The sequence below is a fragment of the Engystomops pustulosus genome, chromosome 1, assembly GCF_040894005.1.
Source record: "Engystomops pustulosus chromosome 1, aEngPut4.maternal, whole genome shotgun sequence".
Taxonomy (NCBI): Eukaryota; Metazoa; Chordata; class Amphibia; order Anura; family Leptodactylidae; genus Engystomops; species Engystomops pustulosus.
Window position 1 is genome coordinate 5,124,407 of NC_092411.1, and position 27,101 is coordinate 5,151,507.

General features: G+C 47.0%; 1 protein-coding gene across 1 annotated transcript; it reads left to right on the forward strand.

Moving 5' to 3' along the window:
* On the forward strand, positions 1-26,838 carry NOL6 (nucleolar protein 6). The gene is made up of 26 exons (XM_072132832.1): positions 1-149; positions 829-1,071; positions 2,087-2,203; positions 2,297-2,476; positions 2,923-3,091; positions 3,268-3,399; positions 6,074-6,243; positions 6,324-6,444; positions 6,777-6,835; positions 10,389-10,490; positions 10,606-10,721; positions 11,941-12,118; positions 13,959-14,081; positions 14,820-14,968; positions 15,138-15,213; positions 15,447-15,584; positions 16,399-16,519; positions 16,791-16,945; positions 17,037-17,200; positions 18,033-18,185; positions 19,135-19,232; positions 20,183-20,307; positions 20,831-20,920; positions 24,248-24,448; positions 24,992-25,093; positions 26,238-26,838. Exons 1-26 carry the CDS (start codon positions 123-125, stop codon positions 26,385-26,387), a joined length of 3,459 nt encoding a protein of 1,152 aa, XP_071988933.1. The 5' UTR covers positions 1-122; the 3' UTR covers positions 26,388-26,838.
* The last annotated feature ends 263 nt before the right edge of the window (positions 26,839-27,101 follow it).

Genomic DNA, 27,101 nt, shown 5'->3' on the forward strand with positions numbered 1-27,101 from the left:
CTACGTCACTTCCTGAGCGCCGACGATTCTTGCGTGACGAATTCCTTGCCCAATGAGACGCTCCGATGGGCGTGGCTTGAGGGTCTAGGAATCGGTAACCCACGTGTTCTGGCGGAGAGAAAATGAAGGAGAAACGGAGCGCAAAGAAGGTAACAAGACAGATTACTGGGCGTGTCCTGTGACCGGGGACTCATGAATATTCATTATGTGCCCTCTAATCATCAGATTTCATAGAAACCTATCCGTGTGCTCCAATGTGTGGAGTTCTGGGCACTTCATGTGCTGCGTTATATGGCGCTGCTGCATTATATGGCGCTTCTGCATTATATGGCGATGCTGCGCCTATCCGCGTGCTCCTATGTGTGAAGTTTTGGGCATGTTCATGTCCTGTGCTGTATGATACGGCGCTGCCGTATTGTGGTATGGCGCCGCCGTATTGTGTAGCGCAGGGCGCCGCCGTATTGTGTAGCGCAGGGCGCCGCCGTATTGTGTAGCGCAGGGCGCCGCCGTATTGTGTAGCGCAGGGCGCCGCCGTATTGTGTAGCGCAGGGCGCCGCCGTATTGTGTAGCGCAGGGCGCCGCCGTATTGTGTAGCGCAGGGCGCCGCCGTATTGTGTAGCGCAGGGCGCCGCCGTATTGTGTAGCGCAGGGCGCCGCCGTATTGTGTAGCACGGCGCCCCCTGCGGCGAGGCCACGCTACGTAGGATGGCGCCCCCTGCGGTGAGGCCACAGTACGTAGGATGGCGCCCCCTGCGGTGAGGCCACAGTACGTAGGATTGCGCCCCCTGTGCTGAGGCCAGGTTTGATCTCTTGCTTTTCGTCTTACAGAAAGTGGCCGGTGACAGGTTGAAGGTTTCTCGACCTGCAGGAGCAAAGTCTAAAAAAGCTACAAAGAGGCCGCATACACGTCATGTGCACAGACCTGCGAAGAGGTATAAACCCCATGAGCTGGAACCGATGCCCATGGAGAAGGTGGTCCTGCCTAAGGAGCTGCAACCGGTGACCATGGAGGAGATAATCGAGCTGAAGGAGACGGAGCAGCAGTACCACTCCAACCTACTGTGCATGCAGGTACCTACCCGGCAGAGCTCAGTGCTGCAAAACCATAGGGAAAGATATGACAATATACTGGTAATATATCCGGTTCTGTAGCTCCCAGAACCACAAGCCTGAGGAGAGGCTCATCTTTAATATGACACCAGAAGTGAGTTTCTAGTGCTATAGAACTAAAGATGGGGCACTGGAAGTGACCCTCCTCCTGCAGCCTCTAAAGAAATCTACCAGTAAAATCCATCCTGATAAACCAGGGACATTACTCGTAGATCCAGGCTAACAACAGCTGGTAAAGTCAAAGCGTAGAGGGGCAGGGTGGCCCTTCAGACTCATAAGCATAATAAGTTGATTTTAGAATTTAAGGAAGCCATGGATAAGAAATATAAGAAGATCCCACAGTCCCGGTGCCTGGATCTATGAGTAATGTCCCTGGTTTATCAGGATGGATTGTGATGGTGGATTTCCTTTAACTCATCTCAGGCAAATCTGACTCTTCTCTGCTGGTTAGCACATGACTTGGGAGAAGGTTCATTATAGGTAAATGAGTGAGATTTCACATAAAAGGGGGAACTCTACAAGGAATATTCCAGGGCGAGCACCGGGGCTGATTGCCACCGCCGGCATTTAGAAGATGGCGACGCGTGAGCGCCGCCATCTTTGTTTTCATCGTTGCTTCCCTTTTCTTCATCAGGCGATGGGTTGCCATTGTCTTTGGCACCTGCAGATTTGTTACAATGTGCCAGTGGCTCTTTGTAATGAATACTGTGTAAAAGCGCCACATACAGCAGTACAGTAGTATTCCAGTCTATGGCAGGAGCAATCAGACCCCCGAGGGTTATAGTACCCTAGAGGGTCTAAAAAAAATAAGTTGAGTTGTAAAAAATATCTGATTTGCAATAAGTGTCTGATGTTTCTAGTTGTTGTGGAGGATCATAGGGCAATGATCAGACGGTGTAGTTGAGTCCTGGGGTCCCCGTGCCCCCTCTGTATGTCTGGGAGAGGATTTATCTTTAGCTTCTTCTTCCCTCCGTAGATTAATGAGCTGCTGCAGGAGATAAAACTGAAGGACAAGAAGAGGAAAACCATCGATGACTTCCTGCAGAGGATCAGCTCCTGCATTGAGAAGATCCCCCCATCGTCTACAGTAGATGTAAGAGCCGGGGGTCCCAGGGTCTCCATTATCCAATATCCCCCGTATTATCAGGTTCTGGCACATTTATTCTCCCCCCTCCCTCTCCTGTAGGTAACGGACAAGTCCATGTTTCATGGATCAGTGAAGGTTCCGATCCTGTTATTTCCTGACAAAGGAGGGAAAAAATTTTGCTACCTCCCCCCGTCCTCCATCAAAGTGGTGGGAAGTTACCTGCTGGGGACGTGCATCAAGCCGGAGATCAACGTGGACGTGGCGGTCACCATGCCGGAGGTACAGAGCGTGGATTATTACAGGGGTGTCCCGGGGAATTAGTGCGGTGGAGACTGGTCAAAGCTACTTTATGCAGGGGAGTGTTGGGAATTGCTGAGCACATTGCTGGGTTATCGCCTAGACAGTAAATATGAATGCTGGAGATACCCCAGCGCTGTGCTCTGCAATTTCCCACACTCCGATAGGATTAAATGGAGCACCTGGACTCCGCTCACTCCAGCCAGTAGTGAAAACTGGACCCCTATTCTCTGGATTGCTGGGGGTCCTGGTTCTTGTGGTCAGTGCTGGACTCTCCCCAATCAGCTTGTTATCCCCTGTCCTGCGTATAGGACTTTAACACTCTACATCCCCTTTAAGGCTGTTCTAGGGGACATTGTATTTGGCCATGGTACGTACATTGTATTTGTCAAATTGTTAGATTTGACTAACGTTTACCTGTTACACAGGAAATGATGAATGCCAAGGATTACCTGAACCAGCGCTACCTGAGGAAGAGGGCGCTGTACCTGGCATACATCACTGCCAGGCTGGCAAAGAAGAAATTCATCGGCAGCCTGAGGTTTACATATATGAACGGCGACCACCTGAAGCCGGTGCTGCTGCTGAGGCCACGAGGTGAGTGGTGGAGCTGGACGGACCCCCTAACGCTGCCCACCGCACAATCAGCGGCTGTAAGGGGCTCCGGCACTGGATGTAGGGAGCTCCGGGCATCGGATCCCTTCCTGTCGTCAGTTATTATCAGGATAGGACCTGGATCTTCCCGTCCCAGTAATCCTCTCCCCTTCCTATAGGTAACGATGAGAAGATGGTGACCGTCCGCATCCACGTGTGTCCTCCCTCCGGAGCGTTCAGGTACAGCCGCTTCTCCCCGAGCCAGAACAACGTGCAGAGAGCCTGGTACCAGGAAGAAGGGGCGCCTAAGGGTGAGCATCAGTGCGGGGATGGGGATGTCTTCACTGGCTGGTGGAAAGGGGATACAAGCGCATTTGGGGGGGCCACTCCTCAGCGCTAAGCATGGCCGCCTCTATAGCCCTGGTTATGGCCTTCCCTTACACCTGACCGCTCTACATTAGGCCCAACCGCTGTATGTACTATGTGCTGTATATAGGGTACTGCTCCTCCCTGTGCTGTATATAGGGTACTGCTCCTCACTGTGCTGTATATAGGGTACAGCTCCTCACTGTGCTGTATATAGGGTACAGCTCCTCGCTGTGCTGTATATAGGGTACAGCTCCTCACTGTGCTGTATATAGGGTACTGCTCCTCACTGTGCTGTATATAGGGTACAGCTCCTCACTGTGCTGTATATAGGGTACTGCTCCTCACTGTGCTGTATATAGGGTACTGCTCCTCACTGTGCTGTATATAGGGTACAGCTCCTCGCTGTGCTGTATATAGGGTACAGCTCCTCGCTGTGCTGTATATAGGGTACAGCTCCTCACTGTGCTGTATATAGGGTACGGCTCCTCACTGTGCTCTATATAGGGTACAGCTCCTCACTGTGCTGTATATAGGGTACAGCTCCTCACTGCGCTGTATATAGGTTACAGCTCCTCACTGTGCTGTATATAGGGTACGGCTCCTCCTTGTGCTGTATATAGAGTACGGCTCTTCGCTGTGCTGTATATATAGGGTACAGCCCCTAACTGTGCTGTATATAGGGTACAGCCCCTAACTGTGCTGTATATAGGGTACAGCTCCTCCCTGTGCTGTATATAGGGTACAGCTCCTCCCTGTGCTGTATATAGGGTACAGCTCCTCCCTGTGCTGTATATAGGGTACAGCTCCTCCCTGTGCTGTATATAGGGTACAGCTCCTCCCTGTGCTGTATATAGGGTACAGCTCCTCCCTGTGCTGTATATAGGGTACAGCTCCTCCCTGTGCTGTATATAGGGTACAGCTCCTCCCTGTGCTGTATATAGGGTACAGCTCCTCCCTGTGCTGTATATAGGGTACAGCTCCTCCCTGTGCTGTATATAGGGTACAGCTCCTCCCTGTGCTGTATATAGGGTACAGCTCCTCCCTGTGCTGTATATAGGGTACGGCTCCTCCCTGTGCTGTATATAGGGTACGGCTCCTCCCTGTGCTGTATATAGGGTACGGCTCCTCCCTGTGCTGTATATAGGGTACGGCTCCTCCCTGTGCTGTATATAGGGTACGGCTCCTCCCTGTGCTGTATATAGGGTACGGCTCCTCCCTGTGCTGTATATAGGGTACGGCTCCTCCCTGTGCTGTATATAGGGTACGGCTCCTCCCTGTGCTGTATATAGGGTACGGCTCCTCGCTGTGCTGTATATAGGGTACGGCTCCTCGCTGTGCTGTATATAGGGTACGGCTCCTCGCTGTGCTGTATATAGGGTACGGCTCCTCGCTGTGCTGTATATAGGGTACGGCTCCTCGCTGTGCTGTATATAGAGTACGGCTCTTCGCTGTGCTGTATATATAGGGTACAGCCCCTCGCTGTGCTGTATATAGGGTACAGCCCCTCGCTGTGCTGTATATAGGGTACAGCTCCTCCCTGTGCTGTATATAGGGTACAGCTCCTCCCTGTGCTGTATATAGGGTACAGCTCCTCCCTGTGCTGTATATAGGGTACAGCTCCTCCCTGTGCTGTATATAGGGTACAGCTCCTCCCTGTGCTGTATATAGGGTACAGCTCCTCCCTGTGCTGTATATAGGGTACAGCTCCTCCCTGTGCTGTATATAGGGTACAGCTCCTCCCTGTGCTGTATATAGGGTACAGCTCCTCCCTGTGCTGTATATAGGGTACAGCTCCTCCCTGTGCTGTATATAGGGTACAGCTCCTCCCTGTGCTGTATATAGGGTACAGCTCCTCCCTGTGCTGTATATAGGGTACAGCTCCTCCCTGTGCTGTATATAGGGTACAGCTCCTCCCTGTGCTGTATATAGGGTACAGCTCCTCCCTGTGCTGTATATAGGGTACAGCTCCTCCCTGTGCTGTATATAGGGTACAGCTCCTCCCTGTGCTGTATATAGGGTACAGCTCCTCCCTGTGCTGTATATAGGGTACAGCTCCTCCCTGTGCTGTATATAGGGTACAGCTCCTCCCTGTGCTGTATATAGGGTACAGCTCCTCCCTGTGCTGTATATAGGGTACAGCTCCTCCCTGTGCTGTATATAGGGTACAGCTCCTCCCTGTGCTGTATATAGGGTACAGCTCCTCCCTGTGCTGTATATAGGGTACAGCTCCTCCCTGTGCTGTATATAGGGTACAGCTCCTCCCTGTGCTGTATATAGGGTACAGCTCCTCCCTGTGCTGTATATAGGGTACAGCTCCTCCCTGTGCTGTATATAGGGTACAGCTCCTCCCTGTGCTGTATATAGGGTACACATACTCACTGTGCTGTGTATAGGGTACACATACTCACTGTGCTGTGTATAGGGTACACATACTCACTGTGCTGTGTATAGGGTACACATACTCACTGTGCTGTGTATAGGGTACAGAGAACAGCAGGAACAAGCAGAGCACTAAGGAGCAGAGCACGGCAGGGGCGGCAGAGTATTTTGTGCTATGTGTAGTCCACCTCTACTTGGTAACAGCTTCTCCTCCTCTTGTGTGTCTCCTTTCTGCAGCGGCTGAGGGTAATGAGCCCCCCACCCCCCACTACAACAACTCCGTCCTGTGTGACCTGGTGCTGGAGCCTCATTTCCACCACCTGTCGAGCTCCATGTGCGACTTCCCCGGCATGAGAGACGCCATCTCCATCCTAAAAGTCTGGTTACGCCAGCGGCAGCTGGACAAGGTACGGGGAGAAGGAAGCGGCTGCTGTAGATTGTCAGCCTCGGGGGTCATTTCATACAATTCTCCCTCTTGTTTCCTCAGGGCTCCGGCAGCTTCAGCGGATTTGTGGGGTCCATGCTCATATCCCATCTGCTCTCCAAGAACAAAATCAACAAAGTCATGACTGCGGAGAATGTCTTCAGGAACACCCTGCTCTTCTTAGGTATCACCCTCTCTGCAGATTATTGCATTAGAACACCTATAGGGCTCTTAAAGGGGGTTCTCAAATTTCGATAAATGAGCTGATCATAGTGTCCCCCTCTTGGGACCCCCATCTATAATCTGCTTATGTTTTCAGCAGTTCCGCAGGGGAAATAGAATGTTACACTGTAACCATTAGTATCAGTGCTTGTTACTGGCACATGACTGCCACCTGTCTGCAGCTGTGGGCACTGCAGGGGATGTGCCTGATGCCATTTACACTGCAAAAAGTCATTTATCAGTCAAATATTCTTGGTCCCTAAATGTTCTGAATTATTTTGTGTATTTCTGCAGCCAACACAGATTGGACGGTCAAAGGAATCACAATGTCAAGATCTCCAGACCCTTCCCTGGTGAGTGTCACTGCTATAAGGTGCAAATTATCCATAGATATCCAGTCACTGTGTACATACATGACATTACTTACCCTGTACTGATCCTGAGTTACATCCTGTATTATACCCCAGAGCTGCACTCACTATTCTGCTGCTGGTGCAGTCACTGTGTACATACATGACATTACTTATCCTGTACTGATCCTGAGTTACATCCTGTATTATACCGCAGAGCTGCACTCACTATTCTGCTGCTGGTGCAGTCACTGTGTACATACATGACATTACTTATCCTGTACTGATCCTGAGTTACATCATGTATTATACCCCAGAGCTGCACTCACTATCTGCTGCTGGTGCAGTCACTGTGTACATACATGACATTACTTATCCTGTACTGATCCTGAGTTACATCCTGTATTATACCCCAGAGCTGCACTCACTATTCTGCTGCTGGTGCAGTCACTGTGTACATACATGACATTACTTATCCTGTACTGATCCTGAGTTACATCCTGTATTATACTCCAGAGCTGCGCTCACTATTCTGCTGCTGGTGCAGTCACTGTGTACATACATGACATTACTTATCCTGTACTGATCCTGAGTTACATCCTGTATTATACCCCAGAGCTGCACTCACTATTCTGCTGCTGGTGCAGTCACTGTGTACATACATGACATTACTTATCCTGTACTGATCCTGAGTTACATCCTGTATTATACCCCAGAGCTGCACTCACTATTCTGCTGCTGGTGCAGTCACTGTGTATATACATGACATTACTTATCCTGTACTGATCCTGAGTTACATCCTGTATTATACCCCAGAGCTGCACTCACTATTCTGCTGCTGGTGCAGTCACTGTGTATATACATGACATTACTTATCCTGTACTGATCCTGAGTTACATCCTGTATTATACCCCAGAGCTGCACTCACTATTCTGCTGCCGGTGCAGTCACTGTGTACATACATGACATTACTTATCCTGTACTGATCCTGAGTTACATCCTGTATTATACTCCAGAGCTGCACTCACTATTCTGCTGCTGGTGCAGTCACTGTGTACATACATGACATTACTTATCCTGTACTGATCCTGAGTTACATCCTGTATTATACCCCAGAGCTGCACTCACTATTCTGCTGCTGGTGCAGTCACTGTGTACATACATGACATTACTTATCCTGTACTGATCCTGAGTTACATCCTGTATTATACCCCAGAGCTGCACTCACTATTCTGCTGCTGGTGCAGTCACTGTGTACATACATGACATTACTTATCCTGTACTGATCCTGAGTTACATCCTGTATTATACCCCAGAGCTGCACTCACTATTCTGCTGCTGGTGCAGTCACTGTGTACATACATGACATTACTTATCCTGTACTGATCCTGAGTTACATCCTGTATTATACCCCAGAGCTGCACTCACTATTCTGCTGCTGGTGCAGTCACTGTGTACATACATGACATTACTTATCCTGTACTGATCCTGAGTTACATCCTGTATTATACTCCAGAGCTGCACTCACTATACTGCTGCTGGTGCAGTCACTGTGTACATACATGACATTACTTATCCTGTACTGATCCTGAGTTACATCCTGTATTATACCCCAGAGCTGCACTCACTATTCTGCTGCTGTTGCAGTCACTGTGTACATACATGACATTACTTATCCTGTACTGATCCTGAGTTACATCCTGTATTATACTCCAGAGCTGCACTCACTATACTGCTGCTGGTGCAGTCACTGTGTACATACATGACATTACTTATCCTGTACTGATCCTGAGTTACATCCTGTATTATACCCCCAGAGCTGCACTCACTATTCTGCTGCTGGTGCAGTCACTGTACATACATGACATTACTTATCCTGTACTGATCCTGAGTTACATCTTGTATTATACCCCCAGAGCTGCACTCACTATTCTGCTGCCGGTGCAGTCACTGTGTACATACATGACATTACTTATCCTGTACTGATCCTGAGTTACATCCTGTATTATACCCCCAGAGCTGCACTCACTATTCTGCTGCTGGTGCAGTCACTGTGTACATACATGACATTACTTATCCTGTACTGATCCTGAGTTACATCTTGTATTATACTCCAGAGCTGCACTCACTATTCTGCTGCTGGTGCAGTCACTGTGTACATACATGACATTACTTATCCTGTACTGATCCTGAGTTACCTCCTGTATTATACCCCAGAGCTGCACTCACTATTCTGCTGCTGGTGCAGTCAATGTGTACATACATGACATTACTTATCCTGTACTGATCCTGAGTTACATCCTGTATTATACTCCAGAGCTGCACTCACTATTCTGCTGCTGGTGCAGTCACTGTGTACATACATGACATTACTTACCCTGTACTGATCCTGAGTTACATCTTGTATTATACTCCAGAGCTGCACTCACTATTCTGCTGCTGGTGCAGTCACTGTGTACATACATGACATTACTTATCCTGTACTGATCCTGAGTTACATCCCGTATTATACTCCAGAGCTGCACTCACTATTCTGCTGCTGGTGCAGTCACTGTGTACATACATGACATTACTTATCCTGTACTGATCCTGAGTTACATCCTGTATTATACCCCAGAGCTGCACTCACTATTCTGCTGCTGGTGCAGTCACTGTGTACATACATGACATTACTTATCCTTTACTGATTCTGAGTTACATCCTGTATTATACCCCAGAGCTGCACTCACTATTCTGCTGCTGGTGCAGTCACTGTGTACATACATGACATTACTTATCCTGTACTGATCCTGAGTTACATCCTGTGTTATACCCCAGAGCTGCACTCACTATTCTGCTGCTGGTGCTGTCACTGTGTACATACATGACATTACTTATCCTGTACTGATCCTGAGTTACATCCTGTATTATACCCCAGAGCTGCACTCACTATTCTGCTGCTGGTGCAGTCACTGTGTACATACATGACATTACTTATCCTGTACTGATCCTGAGTTACATCCTGTATTATACTCCAGAGCTGCACTCACTATTCTGCTGCTGGTGCAGTCACTGTGTACATACATGACATTACTTATCCTGTACTGATCCTGAGTTACATCCTGTATTATACCCCAGAGCTGCACTCACTATTCTGCTGGTGGTGCAGTCACTGTGTACATACATGACATTACTTATCCTGTACTGATCCTGAGTTACATCCTGTATTATACCCCAGAGCTGCACTCACTATTCTGCTGCTGGTGCAGTCACTGTGTACATACATGACATTACTTATCCTGTACTGATCCTGAGTTACATCCTGTATTATACCCCAGAGCTGCACTCACTATTCTGCTGCTGGTGCAGTCACTGTGTACATACATGACATTACTTATCCTGTACTGATCCTGAGTTACATCCTCTTAGATTCTTCCTTGTCTTTATACCTGAGCATTTCTGAAATGACCACAATAATCTCTGTGCAGACACTGAACCAGCAGGGGATGATGACGATTTCTTCTAGTCTCTCATTGTGCAGCTTTCATGTAATGTCTGTGTCTTGTCGTGTTTGCAGCCCTCCCTGGCGGATTTCCATCAGGCGTTTGAAGTTGTGTTTGTTGACCCCCTGGGAGTCTTGAACCTTTGTGCTGATATGACTGCGGCCACTTACAGACGGGTGAGGGAGTCCACAAAGTCTTGATGTCCCCCCTGCAGCCTGGTCTGCCCTCTAGGGGGCGGCACTAGACTCCCCTCATTACAGCCAATAACTTCTGACTTTTCTATTAATGTAGATTCAGTTTGAGGCCAAAGAATCGCTCAAAATCCTGAGTAACACCAACACCAGCAGCTTCCTCCAGCTGCTCATGGTGCCCAAACCTTTCCAAAAAACCTTCGATCATGTGTGCCAGTAAGTACAGGCCTTGCCTATTTAACTCTTATTCTCAGGACGCAATCTATGGAAGGGCCTGTAGCGCCCTCTGTGGACGGGGGAGAACCTGCATATCCTGAATGTAGAATGTTTCTATTCACTGACAGCAAGCATATATTACAGAGAACCTGTCACCAGATATTATCCCACTAAACTACTCTCCCCCTCGGATCAGGGATGAAATGTCCTTACCAAAATTGAGATGAGTCAAGTTTAGTGGTTGCAAATAGAGCGTCATTTGAGATGCTTCTACTGTAGCACCTAGATACATGCTGCTCGTGTCGTTTTAAAGATAAGTATTTAATCTTTCACATGAGATCTGTGGTTTTGTGAGCTACAGTACCTGAGATACAGACGGCTAAAAACATGGTCTGAAATGGAAGCTATAAATAAAAGTTTCAATTCCTGCCTATTATTTAGCTGCCAGTTCTATAGCTCCCCGCACCATATCTTTATTATGACACCAGGTGTTTCTAGGTGCTATAGAACAAAAGATGGGACCTTCTGAATTATACTACCCCTGCAACCTCTTAACTTGTCACTTCAGACGCCTCTATCTTCTGTTCTTTAGCACCTAGAAACCTTCCACTGGTGTCATATTAAAGATGAAGATCTTATCTTTCAGAGCCCGGGTTTATGGGAGCTACAGGACTGGACAGGCAGTAAAAAAAAAAAATAGGCAGGAACTGGATGCTTAGCTTACAAAACCTCAGACCTCATCTGAAAGATGACATATCTTTAAAACGATACAAGCAGCATGTATCTAGGTGCTACAAAACAGAAGATGGAGGCATTTGAAATGACTCTTCCCCCTGCAACCACTAAACTTGACTCATCTGTCTGGTTTTGGAGCTGGCAGATCTACAGGCCTCATCTGAAAGATGAGATTCTTATCTTTAATATGACACACAAATCATGTTTCTAGGTGCTATAGAACAGGCACTACCCCTGCAACCATTTAATTTGACTCTCGTGTGAAAATGAGGTGAGACGAGTCATATTTACATGACTTTAGAGGTGATTTCTTTTATAGGTAGATGGGTGAGATTTCACACTAAAGAGGGGATTCTAGAAAGGAGATTTCATACCCGACCTGAGGGGCTGGGGGTTTAGTGGGGTGACATCTGGTGACAGGTTCTCTTTAAGCAATGGGTGCAGAATATTTCTTATAAATGCTGTGTAACCTCTTTGTCCTCAGTATCACAGAACTGCCGGCACTGCTGAAGACCTGCAAGAAGCTGAAGTTGTGCGATGAACTGATGGACCGAGGAGGAGATTATGTGTTGACTTCTCTGCGCTACATCATGTCCGTGCTACAGAAGGGCCTGGAGCCGCGTGTGGTCCTGCTGTCACATGCGCTGCCACAGAAGCCTGAGGTGAGTACCAAAGGACATCTACCACCAGGATGAAGGGTTGTAAACCAAGCACACTGACATACTGCTGTGTGCCCCCTCTGGCAGGATGAAGGGTTGTAAACCAAGCACACTGACATACTGCTGTGTGCCCCCTCTGGCAGGATCTGCTCTTCTTTCAGCTTCTGATGCCCTTGTTTTTACTAAACAATGGTTTTAAAAATTATGTAAATGAGCCTGAGGGGCTCTGGGTCCCATTAACATCTATGGAGCCCCTCAGGCTCATTTGCATAATTTTTGTAATTTTTTTTTTTTTTTTACAAAACTGGCAATAAGATTTGTTCTTCTTTTATCTTATGTCGTTGTTGTGTTTTTTTGTTTTTTTTTTTACTAAAAATGGTTTTAAAAATTATGCAAATGATTCTTAGGGGTTTCAGGATCATGGACCCGCACAGGCTCATTTGCATAAATGTTGCATCTTTTTTTTTTTTTTTTGGACAAAAAGGGGAATAAGAAGCTAAAAGAAGAACAAATCCTAAAAGAGGGTCCTAACATACCTGCATGTAAATGTACTCTGTTTACAATCCTTCATCCTGGTAGTAATGTCCTTTAGGGAAGAGAATGTTTGCTTATTTTATATGCGTTTATTTGAGCCATTCCCCCCAAATTTTCCCTACTCCTCTACTGGCTTTGGCTTCCAAATATTGCTGCAAAATGAACACTAAGAAAAATCAGCATCCAGTCATTATAGGGAATAATAATACAAAAAATAATGTAAATTTGGGGCTTATCAGGACCTCTGATGACATCATGGACCTCTGGCTGATGTGGTGACCCATACACAGGTCTTTCTGCAGCATCCAGATGAGTACAAGGTGCACGTACCCTATAAAAAATTATTGTTCTGTAATATTTTTTTTAATTCTGCAAAACATGAAAAAATTTAAATCCTGAAGTGGATGAATAACTTAAAATTAACTTAATCTTAAACAATGTATTTTTGCTAACAATTTACATTAGGTGTAATGAAATGTAACAAGAATCCACCATCAGACTCCATCCTGATAAACCAGGGACATTACTCGTAGGTCCAGGCACTGTGGTATCTGCTTATATCTGTTATCCATGGCTTCCTTCCTAATAAAATCAACTTGTAAAATTATGCGACACCCTGGGCTGTATGAATTTTATTGCCCCTACAAATTTTGAATTTCTTCCTACATCTGATACTAGAATCAGCATCTTTGGAAATGGAGGATGTGTCCCTTCTGCTGCTTGCAATCTGCGGGTTCGGGACCTTTAAAGGTCCTGAAATGGCTCTTGTGTACATCCTCTATTGAGAGCACGAACAGATGTACGGTGGTCATGGGCCCCTTATAAGGCTTGGACCCGGATCTTGAACATCCTATATTATAATCCACTACTGCTCCTGCACAGTGTAACAGCCTGTAAAACCACTGCACAGAGGGGCTCTGGTAACACCCAAGAGCCCTTCAGGCTCATTAGCATAAATATAACATTTGATTTTAAAAGAAGGAAGGCATTGGATAAGAAATGTAAGTTTTTCTTTATTGGGTTTAATTTGAAGCTGAGGAGAACTGTCCCGGATTCTGTTATTGATCACCTATCTCTTAGGATACATTATCAAAATCTGATCAGCAGGGGAGGGGGGGGGATCCAGATCTGATTATTTGGCAGCAGGGTAAAAACCGCATCTTAGGACGATTTATCCAGATGCAAAACTCAGTTTTTGGCCGTACAAGACGTGCAAAGAATCCCAACTTTTGGAAGTTGCCTTTAATACTGTTACTTTGTAACACTTTGTCCTCCGCTGACCTCCCTGTTTTCTTTCTTCTCCTTTCAGTGGGACATCAATCAGGATCCAGCGAACCACTCGGACGCAGACTCTTTGTTGTTGGGCCTGATGCTCACTGTAGATTTCTTTACCAGCCCCTTGGAGAAGGGCCCGGCGGCCGATAGCCCAGAGGTGAGGGGTCGCGGGGGCTTCTATCATGTGGTTACTTGTAGACATTCGCTGTTATGGACCTGATATAGATGTGAACTCTGTAAACTCCGTCTTTTTGCTGGAGGGTACGGATCCAATGTCGCCTGTTTCTGAGGCCAGAACAGAGTCGTTTTGAAGATCCTTTCGAGACATCCCCTTTAACTAGTGTTCACAATGTGGATCACCTGCTATAAAATCTTTAAAAAACAGTTTTTGCTGCAACCCTATAGCAACAAACCCAGTCCCCTCTGGATGGTGGTTTGGATGTCTCGTTCTCGGACTGACTGAGCTGCCCTCCGCCTCCTCTCCCCTTGTAGGTGACATCTGTGTCCTCGATGAATAAATTCCCAACTGCTGTGCAGCCACTGAGAGAGTGGAGCCGATGTTATCAATCCCATGATGCCTCAGAACAGATTTCCATGGGCACTTGTGCCCGGCCCTTCCTGACTCCCAAATCTCTGCATCAATGTCCCATCCCTATTATCAGAATCCTAAAAGATCCTATTTTCCAGTACAGCACAACATGAAGGTGACGCCATGTTTCGTGCAGAGGTTGAGGATGATCTCTTGTCGCGGTTTCCCCCTTCTCTCTACTCTCTACATGCATAGATTTTTAGGCCATTTCTTTATCATAATATTTTATAATATAATAATTATAATTATAATATTATTTGATCCACTACCCGGTTCCTTGCATCACTCTGCTTCCATTGTTTCCAGGCTGTAGGTTTCCGAAGTTTCTGGGGGGAGAAGTCGGAGCTGCGTCGTTTCAAGGACGCGTCTATATGCGAGGCTGTGGTCTGGCCTGTCAACAACATAGAAGAGAAACGCCGCATCCCCGAGCTCATCATTAGACACCTCCTACAGCTGTGAGTGCTGCAGGTTCATATAGAGCAAGTGCAACCATGTATCGGGGTATCCAGGGGTCATGCTACATCTTAGAGACTTCATGATATTTGGGGTTCTAGTAGAGCGAAACATCGGGCCCCAGTCATTTGCATTGTAAAAAAATAATATAAATTCCCCCCTTTGTCTTAGACACGCTGATATCCCGGATTCTGCGATCACCTGCACCGGGAACCTCCTAGACTGTGTACTGAACAGAGGAAAGAAGGTGAGCGCACACGTCTATACCACATCATACTGTATATAGTTATCAGCCATTGTAGGTTAATAACCCTTCCTATAGGGTTTGTGCAGTACGAGTCTGAGCTGCAATACCTCACACAACCTCCTCCAGACAGTGGTGGCGCTGTTTGTGTAAAAAAGCAGCAATTAGAAAAAAAAAAAAAATTCTGTACATTCCCTTTAAGTCTCTGGCTTCTGATTCTTTATTCTCTATTACAGAGTGGTATAGGAGAGGAGAGCATTGCCAGCGTCATCCAGTCTTATGATGATCTAAGTAGGAAGCTGTGGACACTGGCTGATATGCCGCTAGCCATCACCTCGGTGCAGGGAACGCACCCGGCTCTGCGCTGCACAGACGTAAGTCGTAACGAAGCGTCGCCATAGTCATGTGACCAACACTGTGCGGATTCTATACATTCTAGTTCTATACATTCTAGTTCTATACATTCTAGTTCTATACATTCTAGTTCTATACATTCTAGTTCTATACATTCTCTAGTTCTATACAATCTAGTTCTATACATTCTCTAGTTCTATACAATCTAGTTCTATACAATCTAGTTCTCAAAATCCAGATTTCTGACCACAAATTCTTCCACTGCTTTCTATGGCCGTGTGTGTTACAAAGTCTCTGATCTACATTACAGAGAGCTCCCAATATCTGACTGGTGGGTGTCCAGCACCCCCACAGATCAGAGGTTCTTACTAGCTGGGAATAAAGCGCCATTCTATTTATAGTGGCAGAACCAAGTTACTGCAGCTCAGGTTCCCTTCAGCTGAACAGGAGCTGAGCTGCAGTAACCAGGTCTGACCACTGCACAGTGAGCGGTGCTGTCTGCTTCCCGCTGACACTATCTGGTATGTGGGGCTGCTGGGTTCTGGAGCCTATTACTCTAATATTAACGATCGATTATTTCGATTTATCGATATTTATAGCTCGGAATGTTCTCTAAACTTTGTCATCATATGTCAGATAAAGATACAGGTCCATCAGAACCTAAGATTCTGGGGAAGACCCCCATGGGTCCAATCAACATTGTCCCGAAGTGGAGGAACAAATTCCTTCCTGAGCAGCCAGAACCGTTCCCTGGATCCGTGATACCAGTTGATACAATGTTGCAGATCTGTATCTTTGTGCGGATCCTTTCATTGATGATCCTTTATCTTCTAGGTGTTTCCTCCCGTCCCAGTGACGCCTTCGTTTTATTTCTTTAAAAATTGTAAAACGTCTGACGAGTTCCTGGTGCCCTTAGCACATAAGCCGACTCCTGCGTATGTGTCTCCAGTAAAAGGTAGGTAGAAAGCGCAACGTTTACCCAAGATGCAGTGCACCGGGTACGTCTCCTCCGAATCCACTGCAACAACTTTCATCCAGACCCTCCACCTCCCGGATCTCCTCTCCAGATCCCAGATACAACCTCAGGAGAACCTTGCATCATTATCTGCAGCCGCTTGTGCTGCTCTGGATGTGACTAGAGTATAGATCCTGATTAAAGTGTTAATAGATTCTGAAAAGTTGCTGTAACCTTTTATACTCGTGTTGATCCGTATTTTCTCCCGCAGTGATTTGTCACCTGGAAGGAAGCGGGAAATGGCCCTCGGATAAACGCGCTATTAGGAAGTTGAAGGCCGCCTTTCACATCCGGCTGGCGGAGCTCTTAAAGGAGCAGCATGGGTTAATGTGCAGAGTGACCCCCGGCCATGTGGATGTCTACAAGGTCAGTGCCTTCCATACGTCCTGGCTGGACCCTCGGGGCTCATCCTATAGGCGACTCCTGCTTTATTCCCGGCTCTTTTTCTCTTCTCTAGGACGGCTACGTCTTCCGCGTACAAGTGGCGTATCACAGAGAGGCGGCTTTCATCAGAGAGGTTATCGCTGAAGACGGGATGCGGATGTCCACGGATTCAGAGAAAGCCTTTCAGCTGGAGCTGGAAACCATCCACCTGCCGTATCTGACCAGCACCTTACACGGGTGAGGAGAGGTCCATGCCCGGCACCCACATAACCTGGGAGATGATAAACATGACTGCTTGTAATACCACCCACCGCCCAGGGACAGGGGGGGCGCTGTACATATAGTCCTGGACAATCCCTTATCTCTGATCTGAATGCAGAGACCGTTATATTGATATGCAGTTACAGGGGTTGTCTTCACGTGATGGGATTGCAGACTGATTAGTGAGGATCTGGCTGCTGGGATCCCCACGAGAACGGGAGCCCCTTGCTTTCTAGAAACCTAATGTGTGGATTGGCAGGACAAGCCTGCATCCTGATGCCCCATTCATAGAATGGAAGTATTGGAAATTGCTGAACACAGCGTTCGGTTATCTCCTGTACTTTGATATAGGCAGGCTTGAGAGAGATTCTAGCAATTTCTGACTCGGCCTTACTAATGGATGGAGCTCAGGACACGTGCTCATCCTGCCCATCCACACATCGGTGAGAATGAATCCTCCCAATTTTGATCGGTGGAGGGTCCGCGCAGTTGGATCCAGTTTCTTTTCCAAAGGGGTTAACTTTGATGGACTTGGTGAACCCCTTTAAGCATTTAGTGTACGGTGAGTTGTGGTGCAGTCTCCAAACTCCTCTTACTCTGCTTTTATTCATTGTGTTCTGTGTCATGGTGTTCCGGACCTGAGGGCCACACCCACCGTGCACTAGAACGAAGATTTGCATATTCAGAAATATGCAGATTTTCTCAATAACGCATGCTTTGCCCATCAGGCTGACAGTCCCCTTTCACAGTCCTGACATGATCCATGGTTGGAGAACGGCTTCTAGTCCCATTTTTTTTGTCTCCTCAGCCTCCACCAGCGGTTTCCAGCTTTAGGGGTGACGTCGCGAATTGCCAAGCGCTGGATCAGTGCTCACCTCCTGGCCGACAGCATTTCGGATGAGTGCGTGGACCTGCTCGTGGCCCATCTCTTCCTGCAGCCTGAACCATTCACTGCTCCCAGGTACCGGCAGCCGTAACGGATCACGTATATACGCGCGTCCAATACCAGGTCGCTACAATGTAGCAGTCTGGGGAATTCTCAGATAATTCTGCCATAATACAGATCAGATTATATTCCAAACCTTTATCTGTAGCCTCCTGCAGATTAGCTGGGGGTCCGCAGCTGAGGGTGGGGACGGGGGTTAATGATAATGTCTCCTGAACTGGGTTTTTGCGCACGGTAATCACATCATCTGTATCGATCAATCCCTTTAAGGGACATTCTTAAAATTGTCCTATCTAGAATTCCCTTTGTTAAGTGAAATCTCCACGGTTTACCTATTAAAAAAAAAAAAAAAAAACTCCTGCAAAGTCATGTAACAGAGAAGAGTCAGATTTTGAGTAAAGTTCGTCTTTCAATGGAAAGGGGAGGGATGAGGAGCGCTCCCCCTTCCTCTCTCCTGCACCCGGCTGTACACTTGTGTTTGTGTGAATGACACCTTTGTCGGATACATACTTGGAAGTGTGATCTACAGATAAGATCCAGTTCCAGCCTTTTTTTTTTAAACTTCCAGTATCTCTGCTTCTGTAGCTCAAAGAAACCAGAACAATCTGAAAGAGAGGAAATTCTTATCTTTAAAATGACACAAGCAACATGTTTTTTTTAGGCGCTAATGAACCAAACTTAGAGGTGTCTGAAATTATTCTACCCATGCAGCCTCTAAAGTTGACTCATCTCGGGTAAAATCTGACTCTTCTCTACTCATTATTACATGAATATGGAAAAGATTATTATTTTTTTTTTTTATAGGTAAATGGATGAGATTTCACATTAAAGTGGGAATTCTAGAAATTACATTTTATCCCCGACCCGAGGGGGCTGCGCGTTTAATCCGCTCTCTATAGTATGACCTCACTCCTGAGCTGGCTTGGTGATGTCATACATCTGTCATGTGTATTTCCCCCCTTAGTTCTCCCCAGTTGGGCTTCCTTCGATTTCTTAGCCTCCTCGTTTCTCATGACTGGAAGAACAGCCCCATCATTGTAAACTTCAATGAGGATCTGAAAGGTAAGTGATTATTACACCCGAAACATAAATCTAAAAATATGTATATTTCTTTTTTTTTTTTTTTTTTTCTTAAAGGGAACCTGTCACCGGGGATCTAATTTTCACTACAGACGGGTTACAGGAGCACATTACAATTTTTATTATAATATAATTGTGTATTATAACTTACATGGTATCCTGACAGAATCATCTGTGCAGTCCCAGGGGTTGGGCTTTGGTTTGGATGCATTTTAAAAAACAACATCTGACTTGTCTGTGCTGCAGACTCCTCAGCGCTCAGCCCCCCCCCCACCTTTGTGCTCCTGTACAGCTCTTCCCTCCGCCACTGATGTCATCTCACCAAGTTGTGAGCTCTGTAAAGGAGCAGGAGGGAGGAGCTGTACAGGAGCATAAAGGTGAGGGCTGAGAGCTGAGGAGTCTGCAGCACAGACACGTCACTATTTTTTTTAAATTCATCCAAACCAAAGCCCAACCCCTGGGTCTACACAGAGGATTCTGTCAGGGTGCAAGTTAAATTAGAACACACAATTCTATTTTAATGTAAATGCTTACAGAAAGCAGAGAGGCAGGTGTTCTGCACTTCTGTAACCTGTCCTGAGTGAAAATGAGGTCCCTAGTGACAGGTTCCCTTTAAATAATCGATAACCCAATTGGATTTCACACCACGATTTTTATTTAGTTTTTCTCTATGCTTTCGTTGTCTTTTTGATCCTTTTATTCTACTTCAGAGCTGCATTTACTATTCTGCTCCCCCCTCCCTATGACCTGTTGTGGTAAGTTGTCCTGGATGGTATATTCCCGGGATAGCTGGGGATCAGCGCGGAGCTGGAGTTTTATATATTCGGTGAATGTCTCTTCCAGCTTTTATACCTGCAGAATGGTGATTTCAGCTCTGAAGTGTCGAAGATGAATCTAACACAGAGTTTTTTGTTATTTTCTGTTTTCCACAGATGCCGACATCGCAGAGATCCAGAATCGCTTTACCTCTACGCGAAATCAGCTTCCGGTTATATTTATTGCCACTCCAAAGGACAGAGACTTGTCCGTGTGGACCATGGGGAAGCCGAGTGCTCAGGTAAGGGACTCTCTGTCCTCTCCAGCAGAAGTGTGAGAGCAGCTCCGCACAGTGATGTCTGGAGCCGAAGGCTGAGGTCACATGACCTGTCTATCCTCTCTGTCTATTTCTCCTATCCCTTCCTTCTGTCTATCCCTCCTAGATTCTTCAGTATTTTTAAAATCTCTGCTTGCAGTCAGTAACTGGAAACCACCTAGAGCAGCAGTTGCCTACCTGTGGGTCACAACCCCTGTTGGGGTCAAATGACAGGGTCGCCTAAGACCAATGGAAATGACCACTGGTTGGTCTGTGGGGCATCTTTGTGACTGCAAGAAATCCTCAGTTGACAGCAAGCAGAGATGACAAAAAAATTGTCATTAACAGCAAGCAGAGATCTTGAAAATGTTGGCTGTGACTCTTAATGTGAGATACATTGATGGTGGTGCATGACGGACCTCGTGGATGCCGGTTACACTTCACATTCGTGCACAGGTAGCAGTGTTACTATCCGGTACGGTGCATAACCTTGTCCAACTCTCTCCAGATTCTGCATCGCCTCATCGTCCTCGCCTCCGAGTCTCTGGTGACCCTGGAGAAGCAGCTGATGTCCCCGTCTGAGATCAGTGACATAAAGGTGAGGGAGACCGCTCTGGACACATCGTTCTTACATAAGTTGTGTCTCCGTTTCTTTACATTTCTTGTCTTGAGCCGAAACTGCTGAAAGTTGCATCCATTCTAGAGAGTCGCCTGTGACGCCTGCGCTGATACATTGTAGCGAACAGATGTTTGGATGATTAATGAATATTTGTATCCTCCCTGCATTTCTTGTTGTCTCCATCAGGTGGCGCTGCAGCTTCAGTATCCGGAGTACTGATCACATCCCGGGAATCTTTACTCCTGGGCTCCAGTTACTCTTGTGCAGGGTTTGGCGCTGATATTTTCGGATTAGTTATAAGCGCAGTGCACACAGCAGATGGAGCCAGGAGATTATTGCTACACAGAAACAAGTCTAACACCTTGATGACCTCTCCGAGTCCCTACAAAACTTGTCTGTGGGGCTGGGGGGGGGGGGGACTATGGATTGGGATAGAGGGTGTTTGGTGGGCAGCTATGATACAACACAGATAAGATCTACTATGCACAATATATAATCCCCACTAGGAGATGTGAGGTAAGAGAGAGAACAATCAAGACAGCAGGTGCAGCACTGGAGAAGATTTGCAGGACATTGTGAAACTTTTTAGAGAGTTGGGGAAGAACGAAAGAGAGAACACTCTAGAGAGTAGGTGCAGCACTGGAGAAGAATTGCAGGACATTGTTGTGAGATGTTTATGCCTTGGGCAGGGGAATTAATGGGGTAAATAGGGAGAATTCGGGCGCATCGCCAGGTCTGGCAGAGAGATACATCGGCTGCTGCTCTTCTACCATTAGTGATGGGAATGTGAGACTAAGGGATTCACCGAGAGCCGGATCCATCGAGAATACAGGAGACTTAAAGTGATTGATGCAAGGACCCAGTGATTTGGCTCTGAGTGTGATGGTGGCCTAATCCTCGTACAGGTAGCAGGACCACACCTTAGAGGGCTTCTCCATACAGAAAGTGGTCTGTACATACTGGGAACATGGAGACTAAGCACTGCAGATGTCATGGTCATAGCACCCTGTTCTGTTTGGGCAGCGGGTGCCATGACACCCAGTATTCTGTACATCCTGTCACTTCATCCAGGGTGTTGGTCTGGAACAGAACGTCCTGTCCGTACTCCCTCCTCCTCCCTTCCGTGCTCCTCTCCGCACCCCTTCTTATCCCAGCACCCCCTCCTCCTCCCCGGCCACCCTTATCTCTGCACCCCCTCGTCCTCCCCGCACCCACACCTTACTGCACCCCCTCGTCCTCCCCGCACCCCCTCGTCCTCCCCGCACCCCCTCGTCCTCCCCGCACCCACACCTTACTGCACCCCCTCGTCCTCCCCGCACCCACACCTTACTGCACCCCCTCGTCCTCCCCGCACCCCCTCGTCCTCCCCGCACCCACACCTTACTGCACCCCCTCGTCCTCCCCGCACCCACACCTTACTGCACCCCTTCGTCCTCCCCGCACCCCCTCGTCCTCCCCGCACCCACACCTTACTGCACCCCCCGTCCTCCCCGCACCCACACCTTACTGCACCCCCTCGTCCTCCCCGCACCCCCTCGTCCTCCCCGCACCCACACCTTACTGCACCCCCTCGTCCTCCCCGCACCCACACCTTACTGCACCCCCTCGTCCTCCCCGCACCCCCTCGTCCTCCCCGCACCCCCTCGTCCTCCCCGCACCCACACCTTACTGCACCCCCTCGTCCTCCCAGCCCCTGTTACGTTCCACTAGATTACATTACAAGCTCGGGATTGATTTATTCCCTCCAGACTTGGACCAGTCTGTGACGCCATCAGGCTCCTGATACGTGAAACTAAAGGGCTTGTCTGCAGTCAGTATACAAGGGTCTTTTATCCAATGCAGAAACAGCGCCCCCTTTGTCTTCTGGCTGGGTCTGGTATTGCAGCTTAGTCAGGCACAGCTTATGATGCTACAATTGGATCGGCCAATGTTCATGTGATCTCTGTGGGGAGCATTGATGACTTTGCGTCTTCTCGCTCCTGCTCCATTTCATCCCGGTTCCCATAATTGCTTATTCTAGGACAGATTTTGGATCCCTAATTGGGGAGAGGGGTAAAAGCATTTAAGGAGACACCTTTTGTTTTTGCATTGGATACAATGTATCAGCGCTTGTGCCGGGGACATTCCATTCCTGATCTGCAGACTGATACTTAGTTTCATGAGGAGGTGTCTCTGTTTGCTTTCGGATCTCTGGATTGTGTCACCTATTTTAACCCTTTCCTTCTATCATCTGCAATCACTTACCAGTCCCAAGCTGTCATGGCGGATCCTATATACATATATAAACAGATCACGATTATTAGCACCGATTCAGGCGCTTCTGTTCAAACCATATAAGAAAAATCCAGGAGGCCACTAGGCAGGAGCAGAGGAGGACCAGTGAGGTTCTTACATTTCTTAGGAAGTATCCGGGACAAAAAGGAAACTTGTCTGAGAATACAATAAGTTTTTCAACTGCATCTGTCAAATCACTGAAGAAGCTTAAGAGGGTTGTACCAACCTGAGTCATCCCCCTATCCTACATCAATCACTAGAGCGGGACCCCCAGCAATCTGGAGAAGTCTTGGATATAGCGACAGGATGGCTCAGATATCTCCCATAGACAGTGAATAAGAGTGCAGGAGATACCTGAGCGCTGCGTTTGGCAATTTGTGACACTCCCACGTTACTCCACCCATTAGTGAGAACGGGATCCGTGTGATTGCAGGGGGTCCCAGCAGTCAGGACCTCACTGATCAGCTTGTGATAGTCCGTACAACCCCTTTAAGGCTGGGTGAATATACAATGTGTAAACCCGAGCGCCGAACACAGGACCACGCTCACATCTCGGCTTGTACAATATTTGTGGGAATGTGAGTGGGTGTCCCGATCCAAGGAGGAGGGGGGGGGGGGAGACTGACAATGTCTATAGCTATAGGACTCCTTGTGTATCTGCTGATAAAGTTGTCCCATATCTACAGAATATTTGATAACCAGGTGGGCAGAGCGGTGACTTACCCGATGTCCTGCTGCCTAGTGGTCAGACTACATGTATAATGTGATAAGTTCCCTTTAAATTGCTATGACACTTATACTATTCCATCTATGCAGAACATTACGTGGTAGTCACAGCTCCGCCCCCTTTGTCTAGCTTCATGTTATATTATAAAGTAGCCCTAGATCGATTAGTGGATATAGAATCTGAACTCTATTTTATTCAGTGATTTCTTAAAATGATCCCTATAGAATAATGGACATGCCCTTTAAATGCAAAAGCTTCATAGAATGTTTCATGTTCTCATCACTTTCTTTGTATCGTTTGCACAGATAATCTTCCGCCCTCCCATGGACGTCTATGATATTCTCATCCACCTGAATCCCAGGCACATCCCCCGGCACAGGGAAGCCGTGGATCAGCCGACCATCTCCTTTATCCGTGGGATTGTGGATGACAACTCTCCCAAAAAAGACCCCCGCTTCCCGGTGGTGGACTATGATCCTGTGCAGCTGTACCTGTGTGAGCTCCGGGTGAGGAGACGCTGACCGTCTGTAGATCTTTCATTGTCTATTCTATCCCAGTTTCCAAAAATGTATCTAGTTTTGGCTGGAATGTCCCTTTGTTTCTTTCCGTTTGCTCCATCGTTACGTCTCGTGTGTCATGACACTTGTTGCTTCTCCTGCTTGTTTCCATATCACCTCGGGATGACTCTTTAGACTCCCGAGTCTATGGAGATGTATTTGTTGTCAGATCTTCATGTCTACACGGAGGATACAATCTCCTATCACAGTTACTAAGAATAATTAGATGAGGAGCTTACAGCTCGGCCTCCCTGACTGTATACTTGTGTATTGAGAGGAGAATCCGTGCACTCCCAGCAAGCACAGATCTTTCTCTACATTATCATGGGACACTATGCGGAGGCATCATGGGATTGATAGCAATCAGATTTTCCTTTTCTTTCTGTTCCTCTCTGCTCTTAGTCTTTTCAAAGCAGGAAATAAGTGCATGAGGTCCACTCTCTGTATATATGAAACCTTCTGTAATGTGTCATCCCCTTTGTGCTGTTTTAGGCATGTTTCGGGGAGTTTGCGTTGTTTTTCTACGACACTCACGGAGGAGAAGTGATCGGAGTTCTCTGGAATCCCTCCAGCTTTACACCGCAGCCTTTCAAAGTGAGTATTACTGTAATAAGCACATTCCCATTGGGGTAGGTGCAGGGGCTCACAGTGTGTTAGTAATTCTAGTGTGGGTCCAATATATCCATCCGTTAAAGGGGCATTCTCTTCTGGGCACTGACATTTTGTTGAATTCATCAGTCATATACATACGTTTTCTTCAATTGGTTGTTGTTATTACAAAAAAGGTAGCAGAGTGAAGATAATTTCTCATAAATGTAATCTTATCAAATGAGATTGCTGTCCTTGGATGTGACCATAGCAGCCAGATTAATGGTGCAAAGAAGGAGAAAGTTTTTGCATATGAAATGGCCAGGAGGTACTGCATGTCCCATCGCTGTCCTCTGGTAATGAATGCTAAATTCAGGGGGTCAGACATATCAATAGCACGTGTCTGGCCACTGCTGGAAGAGTGCATGAGTGGTCGTATCCAAGGACAGCCATCTTGTTTCTGAAGGACAACATGGCTACATTTCTGGGAAATTATCTTCCAACTGTGACACTTATAATATATATTAGATGAATGAAATTAAATGAGAATACCCAGATGAGGGCCCCTTTAACTCAATATAGAGGGATTCCACATATAAGCCTATACCAGAAGAGTCATTTCTACCAGTGTATGTCTATACAGTTATATACATTGGAGGTGTCTGCCCTGACATCCTCCGCTATTAGGCGAGTGCTCCCCCCGCAGTTAGCGTTACATAACTGCAGGCAGGGTGGAGCAGGCTCCATGTACGGCTCATTACCTGCTCTATGCCTGCGCCCGGGGCTGTGCACGGTTATTAATTATACCCTTCCTGATGCGATCCTACGTGTCATATGGAATTAGTGACAGAATAATACACGTATGTAGAGACGGACATGGGGGCATCTGACGGTGCAGTATTGTATTATAGGCTCCTAGATGTATAATCCTGTAATATCTTGGTCCATTGTGCAGATAACTGGCCTCAGCAGTCTCCTGCCTATTGAGCATAAGTGACCATTGAGGCCGGTGATTGGTTCAGCCTCCGCATGCACAATGAATACAAAGTTACCGATTCTGGCTGAAAGCAGGAGCCCCCCCCCCTGTATCTCTCCGCCCTAAATTGGCCGATAATGGGAGTTTTTTTTTTTTTGTTTTTTTTTTTTGCAGAAGGATGCAGTGAATGGACGGGTGGTGGACACGAAGAGCGAGACAATGCTCCTGGTCCCCAGCGTGGAGGCCATGTTGGCCGACTTTGAGATCTTGGGGAAAGGGCTGGTCAGCAGAGTCCAGTGTCAGTCAGAGAAGTGGAAAATCTAAATGAAGGTCCGGAAGATATCGGTCATCGATACTGAGAAAACGGCCAGCCGGGAGGTGCAGGACTCCGGGGACTGACTCAGTGTAATATCCGGACCCCAGGGGGTCATGGACCTGGTTACTCCTGATACATCTCAGGATTGTGCATCAATGGGAGACACCATTTTGCACCTTTTTTCTCGCTGGTGTCATTGGAGGACACGGAGGACCCTGAGCAATCGGCTCCAGTCACCGAGCAGGAAAATGTAAGAACCTCCGGCAAAAACCAAGCACAGAGTTTTCTTTTTCTGTATTAACTATTTTTAAGATTTTTTTTATTTTTCATTCCAAAGGCTAATTGTGCTCCGTCTGTCGTTTCATCCAATCTCCCCACGAAAGTGATTTGTCGCGAGGAAAACCAAAAAATATCTTCATTTTTGTATAATAAATGTAAAAAAAAACAAGTTCCACTGAAACTTGGCGTATTTTTATTTTTTTTGTTTTAGTGCTTTATTACTGTTTTCTATACCAATACCTTTTATATTGATATAAAAATCAATATATATCGGTCTTGTATCTTCTTTTCCGGTCATTCATCTGATGCCATTGTGGGCAGATTATATACTGTATATAGAATACAATATAGCTCTATATCTATAGAGAGATGAAAACATTGGGGGTCATTTATTAAGGGCCCGAATCGCGGTTTTCCGGCGTGTTTCTTGAATATTACCGGGC

Bases quoted from the DNA above. Each gene is read 5' to 3' on its own strand.
- NOL6 (XM_072132832.1), top strand. From the start codon at position 123: ATGAAGGAGAAACGGAGCGCAAAGAAG. The intron at 14,082-14,819 runs GTGAGGGGTCGC...CATTGTTTCCAG, and splicing joins CGGCGGCCGATAGCCCAGAG to GCTGTAGGTTTCCGAAGTTT. The intron at 17,201-18,032 runs GTGAGGAGAGGT...TTGTCTCCTCAG, and splicing joins CTGACCAGCACCTTACACGG to CCTCCACCAGCGGTTTCCAG.